This window comes from Zootoca vivipara, chromosome 5 (genome assembly GCF_965207765.1).
Source record: "Zootoca vivipara chromosome 5, rZooViv2.hap1.1, whole genome shotgun sequence".
NCBI lineage: Eukaryota > Metazoa > Chordata > Lepidosauria > Squamata > Lacertidae > Zootoca > Zootoca vivipara.
The window spans coordinates 13,442,310-13,459,018 of NC_142588.1; the positions used below are offsets into that span (position 1 = coordinate 13,442,310).

Below are 16,709 nucleotides of genomic sequence, written 5' to 3' on the forward strand. Positions count from 1 at the left end.
TTATTTATATAGCTCCATTGATCTAGATAGTGCTACATAGTAGCATAAGGAAATGACAAGGAGCTTAAGATCTAAATTTAGACAATGTGAGGAAGTGAGGCAGAGACAGTGGAAATGAACCTGTGGAGATGAATACAAGCAAATGTCATTGCACATTATGAGGCTTTATTTCAATTGGGGAGGAGGCCTTAAGGGTTAAGCCAAAGACCTCATGGAGGGAGGGAGTTTTGAGGTGGGTCTTGAGTAAAGAGTGATAGAGGAATGATACCATGTCGAATTAGCATTGTGAATCTTCTAAGAAGGAGTTGTAGGCAAGAAGGAGCAGGACAAAGAATTGGCAGGGTAGTTTCATTTTAAGAGAGTAGAAAAGTAAGGGCCATATAGAGCTTTGAAGAGAAGGATGAGGATTTAGTGCTGGGTGTGGGAAAGAATGGGAAGCTTGTCTTAATCATCTGAATAATAAGAGAGTGGCGAAAGATTTTATCAGCAGAGTTGTGGATAAAGGTGAGCTGTTTGGAATGCAATAAGAAAGGGCCAGAAGGAGGGAGGATGCAGTAGTCAAGGCATGAAGCGGCCAAGGTATATCCCAGAATTATAGCCAATAGCACAGAGAGGAAAACGTGTGCTGAATTTTCATTACAGTATTATATTATCTGGTGTGAAGGGGAATGGCTCTGACACACATGATATGAGCAGCAAAGGAAGGGGAATAATCAAAATTAAACTCAAGATTCTGTTCCTTGTTTCACAAATAATTGGTGCTAAGCTATAAAAATAGCATATTTCAAGAAGTGAAATAGTGTAAGCTAGTGGACTCCAGTACTATCTATTTGTTTGGAACAAATGCTTGAGAGAGAAGTTGTAAACCTTGAAATTTGGAGTGTGGGTATAAAGCCTGAAAAACCTGAAAGATCAATATGGAATAGTTTTTATTCTGCCCCCACCCCCTTCTAAAGTATTATTACATGCATGGACTTGAGCCAGTTGGGTGCAGTGCTCAAAAGCTTATGGTGTCAATCAATTATTTTGTGTTTATGAAGTTGTTCAAAGTGATCCATGTCAGAGGGCTTGTAATGTAGTGCTAGAAGAACTAAAATCAATTTGTTGCTTCATTAATAGTGCTAAATATCCCATGGAATGCAGTCTTTTGGGATTTATTATCCTGACTGTTTTAGAAAAACCACCAGGATGAATTGGCCTAGATGCTGTTGCTTGGGTAGCTTTCAGCACTAATCAGGGTTGACTTATTGTAACTTTTTTTAAAAAAGCTGAACTAAAAGAATAACAGCTAAGCACTGTTTTGGTGACCCATTATTTTAACCTCTCTGCCCCTCAGGCTGAGCGACTGATGGAACAAGCAAGCTGCTGGGAAAAGGAAGAGCAAGAGCTGTTCTCGACGAGAGCTAATAGGCAATTGCCTGCAAAAGTGCAATCTAAAAACAAGTATCTGCGACCTCCAGAGAACATAACAGTATTAGCAGAGCGAGGGCAGTCCATTGATCTACCAAAAGAAAGCAGTGGGGAGGAAGAAGAAGAGGAGGAAGAAGAAGAGGAGGATGTGGATGGGCATCGTCAAAATTCTCCTCCAAGGCTGGCAAAACCTCAGATGCTTGCTGTGAAGAGAAAGGTCAGTTGTTTTTTAAATTGGGGTAGACTCCACTGTTACAATGACAGTCCAAAGACTCTTAACAGGACTTTGCACGCCGTGGACTCATAAGGATGCATATGTTTTCAATAAGTAACTAAATCTCTGTGCAATAATCTATTTCACAGAAGACAAAACATGCCCAACAGCTTGAGTTGAAGACAAAGCAGAAATGTAGTCTGACCACTCTTTTGATCCAACATTTTTATTCTGTAATCTGATTCTGAATACCCATTTCACGGAAGATGAGCTGATTAATTTCTCCAGATCAGCCCTAAATTCCTTTCTCTACTAGAGGGGCCAGTTCAAGGAGTCCTGCTAGCACAATGGGACTTCCCTCTTTTATGCAGCCTGAACACCCCCAAAATCTGCTTACGAGGGCTGGAGGAGAGGAGATTGTTCCATCTGACAAGCGGAAGTGCTTGCACTAATTAAGCAATCATAATAGTGCAACATTGAACTCCACCTGAGGTCTTTCGGATCTGATTTTGGAGGTGGATGCATTTATATTTCCCTTTCTATCTTAAATGCCTGCCTTTCCTGTATGTTGTCTAATAATTTTCATTCCATTTAGACTTTTACCAATAAAATCAAGAGCTGTATAAAAATATTGCCCTCTGCTGGTTGCCATTCAAATACCATATATTTGTTTTTTGAAGGTTCAGTATGCTAGTCTACGGCATAGTAGAATTCAGGAGTACAAAATAGGTTAGGTATTAGCATTAGGATGCTTCTTATGTGTCTCACCCCAGTCCTAAATTAGCCCTGTCTGAAGAAGTACCTTCTAGTCTTGGTCATGTTCCCTCTTTTTCTTACTAGCTAATACATTGACGTGCATAGTCACACCTTTTGCATTGGGCATGTGGGTTAAACCACAGAGCCTAGGGCTTGCCGTTCAGAAGGTCGGTGGTTCAAATCCCCGCGATGGTGTGAGCTCCTGTTGCTTGGTCCCTGCTCCTGCCAACCTAGCAGTTCGAAAGCACCTCAGAGTACAAGTAGATAAATAGGTACCGCTCCAGTGGGAAGTAAACGGCGTTTCCGTGCGCTGCTCTGGTTTGCTGACCTGGAAGCTGTACGCCAGCTCCCTCGGCCAATAAAGCGAGATGAGTCTTCCGCGACTGGACCTAATGGTCCGGGGTCCCTTTACCTTTTAACTACCCTTTGGTCTCTTGCTCACACATAGTAACAGTTTATAATCCTAAATTAATTCAATATCCACTAAACTATGAACTTTGAAATAGCACAAATACTGTCTTTAGCATAGCTTTTAGTTGGCTTTCAATATTTACAGTATTTAGAGAATCTTCACTGTGAATATTCAGATTACATTTCTGTGTAATCTAAGTTGTATTTACAGGTAGGTAGCCGTGTTGGTCTGGATCGAAGTAAAATAAAAAAATTCCTTCAGTAGCACCTTAAAGACCAACTAAGTTTTTATTTTGGTATGAGCTTTCGTGTGCATGCACACTTCTTCAGATACCTTCGCATCTGAAGAAGTGTGCATGCACACGAAAGCTCATACCAAAATAAAAACTTAGTTGGTCTTTAAGGTGCTACTGAAGGAATTTTTTTATTTTACTAAGTTGTATGTGCAGCTAGAGTTAAATAGATTATAAATACGCATTGAGGCAACTATGGTATTGTTTTGGCACCAGTAGGTTGTGTTGCCTTAGTCCACATTGTTCTTCACTGTGGTATACACTGGTATTGGTGTTCTTATTCAATAAAGTATTTGGTGGAGATGTTAGCATTTGGCAGCAGCTCCCAAAGCACATTAGAGCTGTTTTTGAGTGAATAACAGAGATTGAGATTTAAATGTGGTAAAGAGGAATGTATGTAGAAGAGTTAGCTGGAACAGAGCCAGTGACATTTGAACTGTCCTGTAGGCTGGATTGCCGTGAGTATACATCACAAAACTTGTTTGGTTTAGCAGAAAGGATGTTGGTTCTTTGCCCAACTTTCACATTTTTAACATTATTTTTAGAGACCTTTCATCTTGAAAAAGAAAAGGGGTCGTAAACGCAGAAAGATTAATAGCAGTGTTACGACGGAGACCATTTCTGAAACCACAGAGGTTTTGGATGAGCCCTTTGATAACTTGGAAGAAGAGCAGCCCATGGCACGGCTGGAACCCACTTGTGAGATAGATGGGGAAGAGGATGAATCTAAACCTGAGACTCAAGAAGCGTTCCAGTGTCAGTCTGAGGAGAAGGAAGAAAATGAGCTGGAAGAGGAGGAGCAGGAGAAAGACAATCACTGTTACCAAAACGATACTCCATGCAGAGGTGAGTGCAAAATAGATTTTGTCTGCAGTTCTGTATACATGGAACTGGAAGCAAACCCCAGTGAATTCAGTGGGACTTGCTTCTGAATAAACATGCATCGGATTGAGTCTTCAATTGTCTTTCACAGGCTGTTTTCACATCAGTTCAAAGGAATTAGACTTGTGATAGCTTTGGTACCATTTGTTAACATATACTTTGCAGCTTGTTGTTTAAACTGTGAAGCCCTTTTGACAAGTGACACTTGGTCCTGTGTCTTGCTTTTATTGAAATTCTGGATAGCTTCTTAAATTTTCTTTCTCCCCTTTCCTTAAACTGCAATTTAGCCATTTTAATCTGCAAGGTTCCTTTTCATATTCTGTAACCAACTCCTTGTGAAATTTCTTTCAAATTGAAGAATGCTTGGTCCTGCCACTGTAGAATAAAACAGTTTTCCTTCAGTGGATGAGAGGTTGGAATATTCTCTCCTCCACTGGGTAGCGCTGGCTGGCTGGCTGCCTACAATTTATATCATCTTCCAGTTATTCCAACATTCACTAGGAGGGCTTGTCTCCTGTGCTTTCCCTCCAGTGTTCTCTTCAGCACAACAGTGGAGTGGGCTGCTTTCCTCTGCTTTCTTTTTGGCCTTCCTTTGGCCCGTTCCCTTACTTTCCCCAAACCTGTTAGTTGGCAGAGAAGGAAGGAGACCAATGTGCAAGGGAGCAGAAGCTACAAAGCTAGCACAGAGAGAAGCAGCCACATGCCAGCAGCTTGCTCTGAATCAGGTAAAAGGATTGGGTAATTGGGATGCAGCAAGCATGCAAATTGGCTCACATTGAATTGAACAGACGAGAAACATCAACAGAGGGCTACGTTTAGTCGGAGGAATGTGATGCTGCCATTCTGAAGGACTTCCTGTAGAGGGCCCCCACAAGTCAGTAACTGGCAGTCTTCCTCTTGAATCTAGGGTCTCTGGAGTATTCTCAAATGACTTGACCTCTGGTACTGCAGTTTCCTAGCCAGTAGAGTGTCTTCCCACTTCCTTGTAGTCATAGGCAGTTGGAGTCACCTAGAGAAGCTGCTCCTTCCCCAAGGACAGGCAGCCAAAGATCATGCAGGTTGCAATGCAGGCACAGAGATCTCTCAATGCATAGATGTCCCTAGGATATTGTTAAGTTCAATGGTTGTGTAATAGAGTGCGTTCCCTGGGCCCCTATTCCACTCCAGACCTTTACAGTAGCTCCTGTAGTCCCACCAGGGAGGACCTCATGTGCAAGGCTGCTTCTACAACTGGAGTGGGGAACCTGTGTCCCCCCAGGTCTGCTGGACTCCGTGACTACAGGCCATACTGGCTGAGGCTGATGGGAGTTGGAGTCCAGCAACATTTGGCTCACTTTTATTCTACATGCTTGTCTCTCTCTGCACATGTGAAGGCCTTGATTGGTGAATCTTGCCATAGATTATGCTTTTCAAGTTCCCAGCAGATCATCATGGATAGAAGCCTCTCCTTTCAGGAGCCCATTTCAACACACTGCCTGTAGTTTGTGGGGAGAGGCTACCCATTGCAACACATTACTACTGCTTCAAGCCACAGGCTTATCCTCTCTGCCTTCAGCTACAGATTTGAGAGCTGTCCTTTTTCTTGAAGTCTGTTTTAGCATATACAGTATGAGGCAGAATGCTATTGACAATACATAGATGGAATACTAACCCTCAAAAAACAACATATAACAGGCATCCCCAAACTTCGGCCCTCCAGATGTTTTGGGCTACAATTCCCATCATCCCTGACCACTGGTCCTGTTAGCTAGGGATCATGGGAGTTGTAGGCCAAAACATCTGGAGGGCCGCAGTTTGGGGATGCCTGACATATAACAACAAGTTCCCAAAGATTCTGTTCTTACATGCATATGTTGTGGACTTTTCCAACAGCACATACGTTTTGAGACAGAATATTTAGAGAAGTCAATGTAATTACTGGTAAAAGAATTGCATTATGCTCCAAATTAGCTCGATTAAATATACCAGATGGAAACAATAAGACAATGTTATATAAAGAATTTATATGCTAGCAGGAACTGCTTACCAGACATTGGGAAACTGCTCAATAAATATATTTTGAACTGCGGTACCGAATGTTGGGGTGCTGCCTCTCAATTGCAGTGTTTAGGTAATCAAAATAAAGATCATTTTTACAATGTGGCAAAGTTTTGTTCACTATATAAACACAAATGCATGATACTTTCCAGCAGCTTAAGTTTACAGCTGGCTGGGGCCAATGGGAGCTTCCACTCAGAACAAATGGAGGGTGCCATGTCAGAGAAGACTGCTCCAACTTACTAGGGCTAAAACATATTGGACATTTTTTCTCCATTGAGATAATCTATGCGAACAAACAAGCAAGGGCATGTATGCTCCCATGCTCTGATGCCTGATCTCTGTACTCATGGCAAAACAAACTTCCACACCTCACTTGATAATGCAGTGCTGTTCATTTTTTTCCCCCATAGGGAAATTGTATTTAAAAAAAGAAAAATGTCACACATGAAGAAACCCTTGGGTTCCATGACTGGGTGATGGATGTGCCAATATTTAGTTCTGTAGCCCTAGGTTTCTGCACTCAATTTGTTGAAGGGTTACTGTTCAAAGCTCATAGTTCAGCTTCAGCTGAATAACATTGCTTAGCTTTGGATGCTAAGAAACAAACATTTGTTTTTTCCTAAAACCAGACAGCTTTGTGAATCTTTGCAAGATGATCCATTCTCCTTCCTTGTGTTTGTAAAGTGCATGGGAATATGTCTACTGCTAGCATAGATTAAAGTGAAACGTTTAAACTGAGGTGTTGTACAGTTTAATGCCTTTAGTTTGTCCTCTGAATGTTGGATCTGATAAGAAGAGGCTGAGGTTTATTCTATATTACATGCTTGTTACAGTTTGCTGGCATTTAGAAAGCACTTCAGCTGAGTGTGGTGAACCCCCTCTTGAGTACCGTATTGGCCTGAATATAAGCCACACTTTCCCCCCAAATTCCAATCGTGAAAAGTTAAAGTGCGGCTTATATTCGCGACCTTACGCCACCGGCAAAGCGGCGCAACCCCCCCCTCCAGGAATCAGTGCAGGGCAACAGTGCCCAGCCCACCCACCACTCCTAAGCCTCCCCCAAGACGCCAAATTTTAAAGGTGTGGCTTATATTTGGGCCAATAAAGTAACTACTGCTTAATTTTTGGTTAAATTCTGGTACTTAAGAGACTTAGGGGGGAAAGCAGAGAAAAAAAGATTTTATTTTGCAGAACAAGCTTGGTAAAACAAAAGATGTGTCAGGAGGTAGAAATCTTTCAAGAAACAGTTAACTTATTTATATATCTATAAATATATAGATATATAAATCTGAAGAAGTGTGCATGCACACGAAAGCTCATACCAAAATAAAAACTTAGTTGGTCTTTAAGGTGCTACTGAAGGAATTTTTTTATTTATATAAATTGAATTCAATGGATGGTACAGGCTTCTAAACAAGGAATTATTCCCATGATTATTTTTCTTTATCTTCCATTGTCCAACATGTATTCTGTGCTCAAAAGTAGAATGTGACTCTGTCACAAAGAGGTGCCAGCTTGTGAGGGCGATTGGAGGGACGGTGTTGTGCATGGCACAATGTCCTGACGTCAGGAGGAGCCGAGGCGGAGCTGAATGTGATGGCCACATGGCTTCAATGGCCAGTGGCTCCTTCTCTACCTCCTCCTGGTGCTGCCACCAGCAGGATGCTGATTCCACCCTCCTTCCCCCCTGTGGAAGGAGGAGAAGGAACTGGCCACCAGCGCCACACTCAGATATGCGCTCAGCCTCCTCTGCTGAGCTGGCGTCCCTGGCGTAACAGGCATGCATGCATGCCATACATATATACATTGAGTTTCCCGCTCAGAGATGTTTTACAGCAGTTTTTCACTATATTTGAAGATGGCAATTCAGGTCTGCTTCTCTTTTTTTCATTTCTGACTATGCTTTCTTAAGACAAATGTTAAGGAGGGTGTTAATTATCCTTGCAGTTTAGGAATATTCAAACTTGATTAGGATTAGGGAGACATGTACTTCACAAGCTTCAATGGAGTTGGTTGGCCAGATATGTAGGTCAGAAATACACCTGACCAATCACAAGTATAAATGATACTCATGTTTTGAATGTCTTAAGAATGTGCATTCAGTGATGAGAAACAGACACTTGCCAAATAAAATAGTCCTACCGTAGTTTATTACATCTGTAAGAAACAGCACAGAGCAATCTTCATGTGATCTTCGCAATATAAAATTATTTGGCTGGATTTGATCACTATACAGGATAACAAATGTGACTTTGCATAAATGTGACCACTAAGCCTACATTAAAAATACCTCTTCTGTTTTTGTAATCTGAACCTCTCTTCCATTGTAGCTTCCCTTTTTTAAATTTCAACTGTTTCAGTGTAAAATTTCTAAAACCAACGAAAGCAAAATTGAATGGAGGTGGATAAAATGTGCATTTGTACAAGTAGCAAATTAATTGTATGCCCTTCACCAGCAATGTGCACTTACATCAACTGACTGTAGTGAAAGAGTCTAGAATGGGATAAATGTTCCATAGCTATCCCCGTGTGTGCATGCATCAATAAAAGCAACATGAATTTCCATGTTTAGTTAATAGTAATAAAGGTAAAGGGTTACTTCTTCTTCTTTTTTACCTAATAGCAATATTTGTGCCCTGCTTTTCTGTTTAAATAATAACCAAAAGTGGGTGGTGTGCAAACATGTTGCTGTTAGAGATGGTTAGAATAAGATGGTTAGTAGTATATATTTTCTTTGACTAGGGTTTTGTTAAGCAGTTAAGAATAACATGATAAACTTATTCTCTTCTCTCTCTCCCCGCCCCCAATCCCCATTTCTCCTTATCCCACAGCTAATGCAGAAGAGGATGTAGCCGTCCTGGAAGATGATGATAAAGACAATCCTGAACCTATGCTATGTAAACAAGGATGGCCTAAAGGCGTGAAGCAATGTCCATCCAAAAGGAGACAAAACAAAGAGAGAAAACCAGGTTTTAAACTTAATTTGTACACTCCACCTGAGACTCCTATGGAGCCTGACTATCAGGCATTGGGAGAGGAATTGAAAGAGATAGCTGAAAACAACGCATGCCAGGCGTCTGCTGTTACGGAGGAGGTTAAGAACACTGAAATCGTCCTTCCACAAGAGGACGAAGCGAGAGATGCAGTATCTGAGTATCTGGAGTTACCCAAGACAGAACAAGCAGAAAACGATTTAGCAGAAGTAGAAGAAAACAACATAGTAGAAGAAATGGAAAGTGTGGATAATCAAGATAAAGACGCACAAGAGGAAACGGAAATGGATAAAGATGAGCCTGAGCATTTAGAAGAGCAGGAGGAGGAAGAAGAGCAGGAGGAGGAGGAGGAACAATCTCGCAATGAGGATCATGATGCTGATGATGAGGATGAGAGTCACATGGGTCCAACGGAAGTGGAAACTCAGGTGGAAGTACCAGCAGAAGCTCTCAAAGATGTACTTGGGAATCAGGAGTCTTTTTTAGACCCAAGTGAACAGAGTGGTAAATCAAGCCAGGAAGACTTAATGGACTGTGGCGTTGACCTTGCAGCTGAATGTGACAGCGAGCACAAAGAGCTTCCTGCTATTCCAGAGCCTGTGCCCGAGTTGGGTAATGAAAATACAGATAATAAAAACCAAACTGACCGTAATGAATTAAATTCTGCATTCAAGGACACAAATGCTGAAACCATGGAGATAGACTCTGAAACAGTGGAGGCAGTGAAGTCTCTAACGCAGGAAACAACGGAACAGGAAGATGCATTCCAGGATTGTGTAGAGACTCAAGAGGCATGTCGAAGCCTGCAGACTTACGCCAATACTGACCAAAGCCCACAGATGACCACACTGGATGACTGTCAGCAGTCTGATCACAGTAGCCCTGTCTCATCCGTCCAGTCCCATCCCAGCCAGTCAGTTCGTTCTGTTAATAGCCCAAATGTGCCTCCATTAGAGACCAGTTATGCTCAAATCAGCCCCGATCAAAGTGCGATCTCTGTGCCCTCTTTGCAGAACATGGAAACCAGTCCCATGATGGACGTTCCTTCTGTTTCCGACCATTCGCAGCAGGTTGTCGATAGTGGATTTAGCGACCTGGGTAGCATTGAGAGCACAACTGAAAACTATGAAAACCCAAGCAGCTATGACTCTACGATGGGCAACAGCATCTGTGGAAACAACTCGCAAAACAGCTGTTCGTACAGCAACCTCACATCTAGCAACATGACTCAGAGTAGTTGTGCGGTGACCCAGCAGCTGTCTAACGTGAATGGAAGCTGTAGCATGATGCAGAACGCCAGCATCAACTCTCCCCCTCCTTGCAATGTGAAGTCGCCTCAAGGCTGTGTTGTCGAAAGGCCCCCGAGCAGCAACCAGCAGCTTCCGCAGTGCAGCATGGCTGCTAACTTCAGCCCACCTATGCAGTTAAATGAAATCGCAGAGAGTGGCAATGCCAACCTTGGCTTGTATGAAAGAATGGGTCAGAGTGACTTTGCAGCAGGGCATTACCCACAACCGTCGGCCACCTTCAGCCTTGCCAAATTGCAACAGTTAACCAACACACTTATGGACCATTCGTTGCCTTACAGCCACTCAGCTGCTGTCACTTCCTATGCAAATAGTGCCTCTTTGTCTACTCTTAGTAGCACAGGACTCGTTCAGCTTTCTCAGTCTCCTCATCCAGTTCCAGGGGGAGGCCAGGTCCAGACCACAATGACTCCGCCCCCTAACCTCACTCCGCCTCCCATGAATTTGCCACCACCCCTCTTGCAGCGCAACATGGCCACATCCAATATTGGCCTGTCCCATGCCCAAAGACTGCAAACGCAGATGCCTGGCAAGGGCCATGTTTCGGTTAGGACTAAGTCGGCCACTTTGCCGTCGGCTGCAGCGGCAGCAGCTCACCAGCCACAGATTTATGGGCGAACCTCGCAGGCAGTGACCATGCAAGGGCCTGCACGCACCTTAACCATGCAGCGTGGCATGAACATGAGTGTGAACTTAATGCCAGCTCCAGCTTACAATGTCAGTTCCGTAAACATGAACATGAACCCCCTTAACGCTATGAATGGGTTTGGTATGTCCCAACAGATGATGAATGGAGCCTATCATGCAAACCATGGTTATATGAATCAAACAGCCCAGTACCCTATGCAGATGCAAATGGGGATGATGGGAAGCCAGCCATATGCCCAGCAGTCAATGCAGACTAATCCCCACAGCAACATGATGTATACCCCGCCAGCACATCATGGTTACATGAATAGCGGCATGTCTAAACAGTCTCTGAATAGCTCTTACATGCGTAGGTAGGATCTGGGGGGAGTGGGGAGGGGAGACGGTTGGTGTACCAAACTGGCATGCTAGGATTTGACCGGCACAAAAATATGTCCTTTTGGAGAATACGATTTCAAAACCAGCAATTGGTGTGAATGCAAAAACATTTGTAGGCACCATTAAAAAAAAAACTGTATGCAGCGGAAGGCCTTATATAAATGTGTTCTCGTTTCATTTGTTTTGTAATTTTGCTTTGTTTGCTTTTTTGGGGCGTAACTGAAGTTCTGTGATGATGAAGAACTTCGTCATTGTACTGCAAACACGCGAAACAAGCTGATGGTTCACAGCCATGTTTTATGTGCCTGCTCCCATTTGAAATGTGGATCATAGTTTTGGAGTATATCTGATGTTGTGCTGGACTGTGAGCTTTCCTCCTGTTCTGTCCTTCCCCTCCCCATCTCCTCCACCATGTAAATGCCTTTTTGCATTGCATTCATGGACTATTTTGTTCCTCAAGGTGACACTTTCGCATGCCGCTAATGTCTTTGTTAGTGACAGTGCGTTTCGTAGTACTGTACAAGTGTTGTGCTTAACAGTAAGCCATTTCTTAATTTGTGATTCCCCCCTCCTTGATTAGGTTACCCCAGTTTAAGGGGTTTAAAAAATTATATTTTTGTTAATTATATTTTTTAAATCTTGTTTTAAAAAAGCTGTGAAAGTTATTCCAGTATTGATTGAGTCAAACATTTTAAGTGCAACCCACTGGGAAATTCTCGCGTGTCAGCTGTGCTCTTGCACAAATATGGTTATTTTCTATGGGTCTGGCACAGGAGAGAGTGCCCTGGTGGATTGCATTCTTGATTGGTAAATATTTGATGTAAAAGTGAGCCCTGTTTTTGTTCTGGTGGCAGATCCCCTCTGGAGTAGGGGGAAAAGGCAGCTTACTGTTTTGTTTTTTAATACAAACCTTATTGATAAAAGCATATCAGTGTTTATCAAGTTTTTGAAACATTTTCATATATGTCCAGATACTTGGCAGGATTAAAAAAAAAGTGAATTTGGTGTAAAGTTGCTATTTTATGGAAATGCCTCTAACTTTACATTTTCATTCCATCTGTAGATTTTTCTATCTTTATAAAATATTGGAGTTATTTTTTAAGAAAAGTAAATAGAGCAGTAGCGTGTGAATAGATCAAAAGAAGCTTCAAGAGCGCATGTATAAAAAAAAACACCAGAAGGTATTTGTGTCTGTTTATATGGCTTCCTTTTTTTGTAGCCTTTGTACCTGTACAGAGTGACTGTAAGGGCCAAAAAGTGGCTTGATTCATGTATAAAACTAGACCCAGTGACACTATTTATGTTACCTTTTTAGCCAGTCACTTAAATAAAGCAAAGACAAGCTGTACATTTTAACATAAAATAAATTATGATGAGCCATTTTTAGCCTCTTGTGCTCTTGTCTGACGTGCGTAGAGACCGATGAGCCACATTGTCAATTCTTCTTGGTCGCAGGGTGCGGCTCACAAGACGGGAATCTTGCAAGCCTCCTTGTTTTTGGAAGCCTTCTGTTGCTTGGCGGTATATCTTTCGATGCCTAATGCGGCCCACTGCAAGGAAAGTGAAGAGTTTTAAAATCTGAATCGACCAAAATATTTTATTAAACGTCATAGATGGCAGTAGAAAGCTTGAGTGATTGTCAACAGTTGTGCTGATCATATGTTAGCGGAGGGGAAGAAGAAGTGGAAGATTAAGTCTCCCCCCTCTTCTCCCCCCCCCCAAAAGCATATGTTTAGTTCAATTGTATTTCCACTTCTGAGTCAGTTGGGAAATATCCATGCATATATGCATTTATGCATTCCCTCATTCGGCTAGAAATGCTCATCTGCTTTTGCAGGCATATTGCCTTACAAGGAAAAGAGTGATTAAAAAAATATGCACCTTTCTTAAGTGTATCTGACATGTCCAGCAAGGAGTCTGGAACACAGGACCCCAGGAGGCCTGAGTCTGATCTGCAGATCCATGGGGAACCAGCCTCGCAGGTCAAGATCCATAGAATCATAGAGTTGGAAGAGACCACAAGGGCCATCCAGTCCAACCCCCTGCCAAGCAGGAAACACTCATCATCATAGGTTGCTCCATAACAGCTATGAACTTTCCCCAGATGGTTTACAGGGATGGTTACTTGAGTCCACCGGATTGACTGCAATCCCAACAGGTTAAGGTTATGGTGAAGTGTATTGTTCCTCTGTGTCGACCTGACAGTATCTCTGCTGATAATGGGGTCCAGGCCTGCCCTCCCCCTCTGCTTCCTCTCTAGCTTTTATCTTTGGGTGGGGGACACATGCTGAACCTTCCCAACCCTGGTGTTGGTACCTCCACACCACTCTCACTTCGTTTGTAGCCAATGCTGTGGCAGAAATGCGAGCTAGCCTTGAGTGGTGTGGTGTCTCCTGATTGTTAAAAGTTGAATGGATGCTTACAAAGATTTTAAACATGACTCAAAAAGCCCAGCAGAACTGATGTTCATGTCAAGTAAGTGATATGGTTTTGTGCTCGTTTCCTCTGTGGCTTAGCAGTTTTGTGGGACTGTGCCTAGTTGTGGTAACTGCAGGATACACAAAGCAAGTAGGCCACAGCTGGTTTATGCAGCTTCCGGAGAATTGTCTCAAGATAGCAGCGCCTTTGGTCTCCCCATCTCCCTTGTTCCAACCATTTGCTAAACCTGAGAGTTTTGGAAGGAGGGGGTGGGGACTGAACATTAATGTAACCAGTGGGGGAAGGGGTAAACCTAGGAACTGAGAATTACGGTAGGTGCAGCCAGGGGACTACCGGTAATTAGGGATTTGAGAATAAAAGAACGGGAAAATCAATGGGAGTGTACAAAGAAAAATCACCAGGAAAGGAAGTTCTGGGCTGGACTGATGGTGGCAACAGGAAGAAGTTGTAGGTCCAGAGCTCACGGCAATACACATTTTGACAGGCAGCTCTTAAGTTAGGGAACTTTAACCACTGTTGTTGTTTTTTTCAAATTCCAAATGAGTGCTGTGGCCAGGGTAAGGGGAATAGGTGGGTTGGCACGTTGGGTTTAACAATTTTGCTGTTGGGAAAATGTAATTAATTGGAAATGCTACTTTAAATTCTTGCAGAGATTTCTTTTTTATAGCACTTGCTCTGACACTTTGCAACTTTGTTTTGACTTTAAAAAGAAGAGAAAAGCCTACAGGCAATGGAATAGATTGTTGAGATGCTTAAATGCTTATTGAAAAATGTAATAAAGCTGATTTTGGTGGGTGTCGCTTGTTGTAAAATTAGGGATTCCTCCTTCTCCCCTTCTTGTGTTGAAGCACTCTTTGCTTTCAGAATGGCCCTACATAGAGTGTGTTTTTGCATGCTGCAGTGAGAGATTTTACTTTCCTGGGCTCCTTGATCACTGCAGATGGTGACAGCAGTCACGAAATTAAAAGACGCCTGCTTCTTGGGAGAAAAGCAATGACAAACCTAGACAGCATCTTAAAAAGCAGAGGCATCACCTTGCCTACAAAGGTCCGTATAGTTAAAGCTATGGTTTAACGTGTGTATGGAAGTGAGAGCTGGGCCATAAAGAAGGCTGATCGCCGAAGAATTGATGCTTTTGAATTATGGTGCTGGAGGAGACTCTTGAGAGTCCCATGGACTGCAAGAAGATCAAACCTATCCATTCTGAAGGAAATCAGCCCCAAGTGCTCACTGGAAGGACAGATCCTGAAGCTAAGGCTCCAATACTTTGGCCACCTCATGAGAAAAGAAGACTCCCTGGAAAAGACCCTGATGTTGGGAAAGATGGAGGGCACAAGGAGAAGGGGACGACAGAGGACAAGATGGCTGGACAGTGTTCTTGAAGCTACCAACATGAGTTTGACCAAACTGCGGGAGGCAGTGGAAGACAGGAGTGCCTGGCGTGCTCTGGTCCATGGGGTCATGAAGAGTCGGACATGACTAAACAACAACAAGTCTCCAAATGCAAATATAAAGTGGAGTACAGTAGTATTTTTTGAAGCAGCTGTGACTGATGGGACTGCTAGATGTGGGAAAATATGTACTATTGCTCAGCAGTACACATCAAGCAAATTTATGCAGCAGCAAGAAAACACACATATCTATTTTGAGTGTTGGGTCCTGATACTCTGTGTTGAAGTGCTACAAGTCCCAGACAAAGCATCAATGTGATCTGTCATTGTCTTGTATAGCAAGAGCTCTGGGTACACTTTGGTGGCAAACTCTTGCATGAGTTCTATAAATGAATGGGAACTGAGCAGGAACATAGTTTACAGTGTTGAATAGAAATCATTCTTTGCTGCTGAAAGAAAAATGCCTTTTTCTCACAAGCTGGGGGGGGGGGACGGACTTAAAATACCAGATACTTTGTCTTGAGCCCTATTATGAATGGAAAATTCCTCTACCATTTAGGAGACATTTTTCTAGCTGTCTGCTAAACTGTGCTCAGTATTTAGTTGTTCAAAGGGTCTTAGCAATTATCTTGTCTTTCAACCAAGATTTCTTCGGTAAAGGTTTGTGGTTCTGAACACAGGAATCAAAGATCAGCTTGAGTGTTGCAGCCTGACTTTGGGTTCAGGAAATTCCACTACAGAAACCCCCTTGCCTTTTCACACTCCTGTGGCATCACATCATGCAGAGGCAACCCAATGTTTACTCTAAGTCTACCTGCAACATGGCCAATCATAGCTCCTCTATCAGGGTACCTGTAAGATAATATTTCCAAGCGCATACTTTTGATGCATTTACACTTCACAGCTTTAAAAAAATATACATTAATGTATGAAAGGATCCTTTGGTTATCTCCTCTTAGTTGATGAATCCCTTGCAAGATTCTGCTGAATCATTACTTGAAGTCTTTTGTGTCAGCCTCTTTTGCAAAGTTGCATCAGCCGTCGGAGGCAAACTGAGGCGTAAAGTTCAAAGAGCTCTTGTTTGTAGGGAAAATAGATGGGGGAGAAGTGTATGTGTAATTAATGTTGAAATGTAAAGACGTTGCCTGTATTAACAATGCTTGGCAAAAGTTTTAGATTCTCGTTTCATCATTTTTGGACCCTGGTCACTAGGAGAAGTATTCCAGTAAGGGGGATCTAGAAACTGGGATTATTATTATGACTCCATTTTATTGGCTCTACCCCATGACCTAGACGTGAGCCTCCCTAGTACCTCGTGTTGTTCACATTGCTAGAAGCATCAGGCCCTTATATGGCACAGATTGGCCCTTAATCATTGGCTGGACTTGCTTAACTTACACAAAAGTGCAATTGTTGTTTCCCAGAATGAAAGGTCACTGGAAAGTGGAACATAATGGATGGAGGTGCTGGCTGTTTTCATCACAGCTTTTAGTATTTCAGCGCTCATGCTGATTAGAGTGATAGAGCTTTCCCTGCCAAGGTCCCTC

The 16,709-nt window shown here is 42.7% G+C and overlaps 1 protein-coding gene across 29 annotated transcripts in view; it reads left to right on the plus strand.

Annotated features, from left to right (window-relative positions):
* Positions 1 to 12,712, plus strand: part of KAT6B (lysine acetyltransferase 6B) — an 80,145-nt gene extending 67,433 nt beyond the window's left edge. For all 29 annotated transcript variants that reach the window (XM_035137469.3, XM_088670096.1, XM_088670087.1 and 26 more), the window contains 3 exons: positions 1,337 to 1,627; positions 3,630 to 3,930; positions 8,838 to 12,712. In XM_035137469.3, coding sequence (XP_034993360.3) covers positions 1,337 to 1,627; positions 3,630 to 3,930; positions 8,838 to 11,311 — 3,066 coding nt within the window. In that variant the 3' untranslated portion in view covers positions 11,312 to 12,712. The remainder of the gene's footprint in view (positions 1 to 1,336; positions 1,628 to 3,629; positions 3,931 to 8,837) is intronic.
* Positions 12,713 to 16,709: the final 3,997 nt, after the last annotated feature.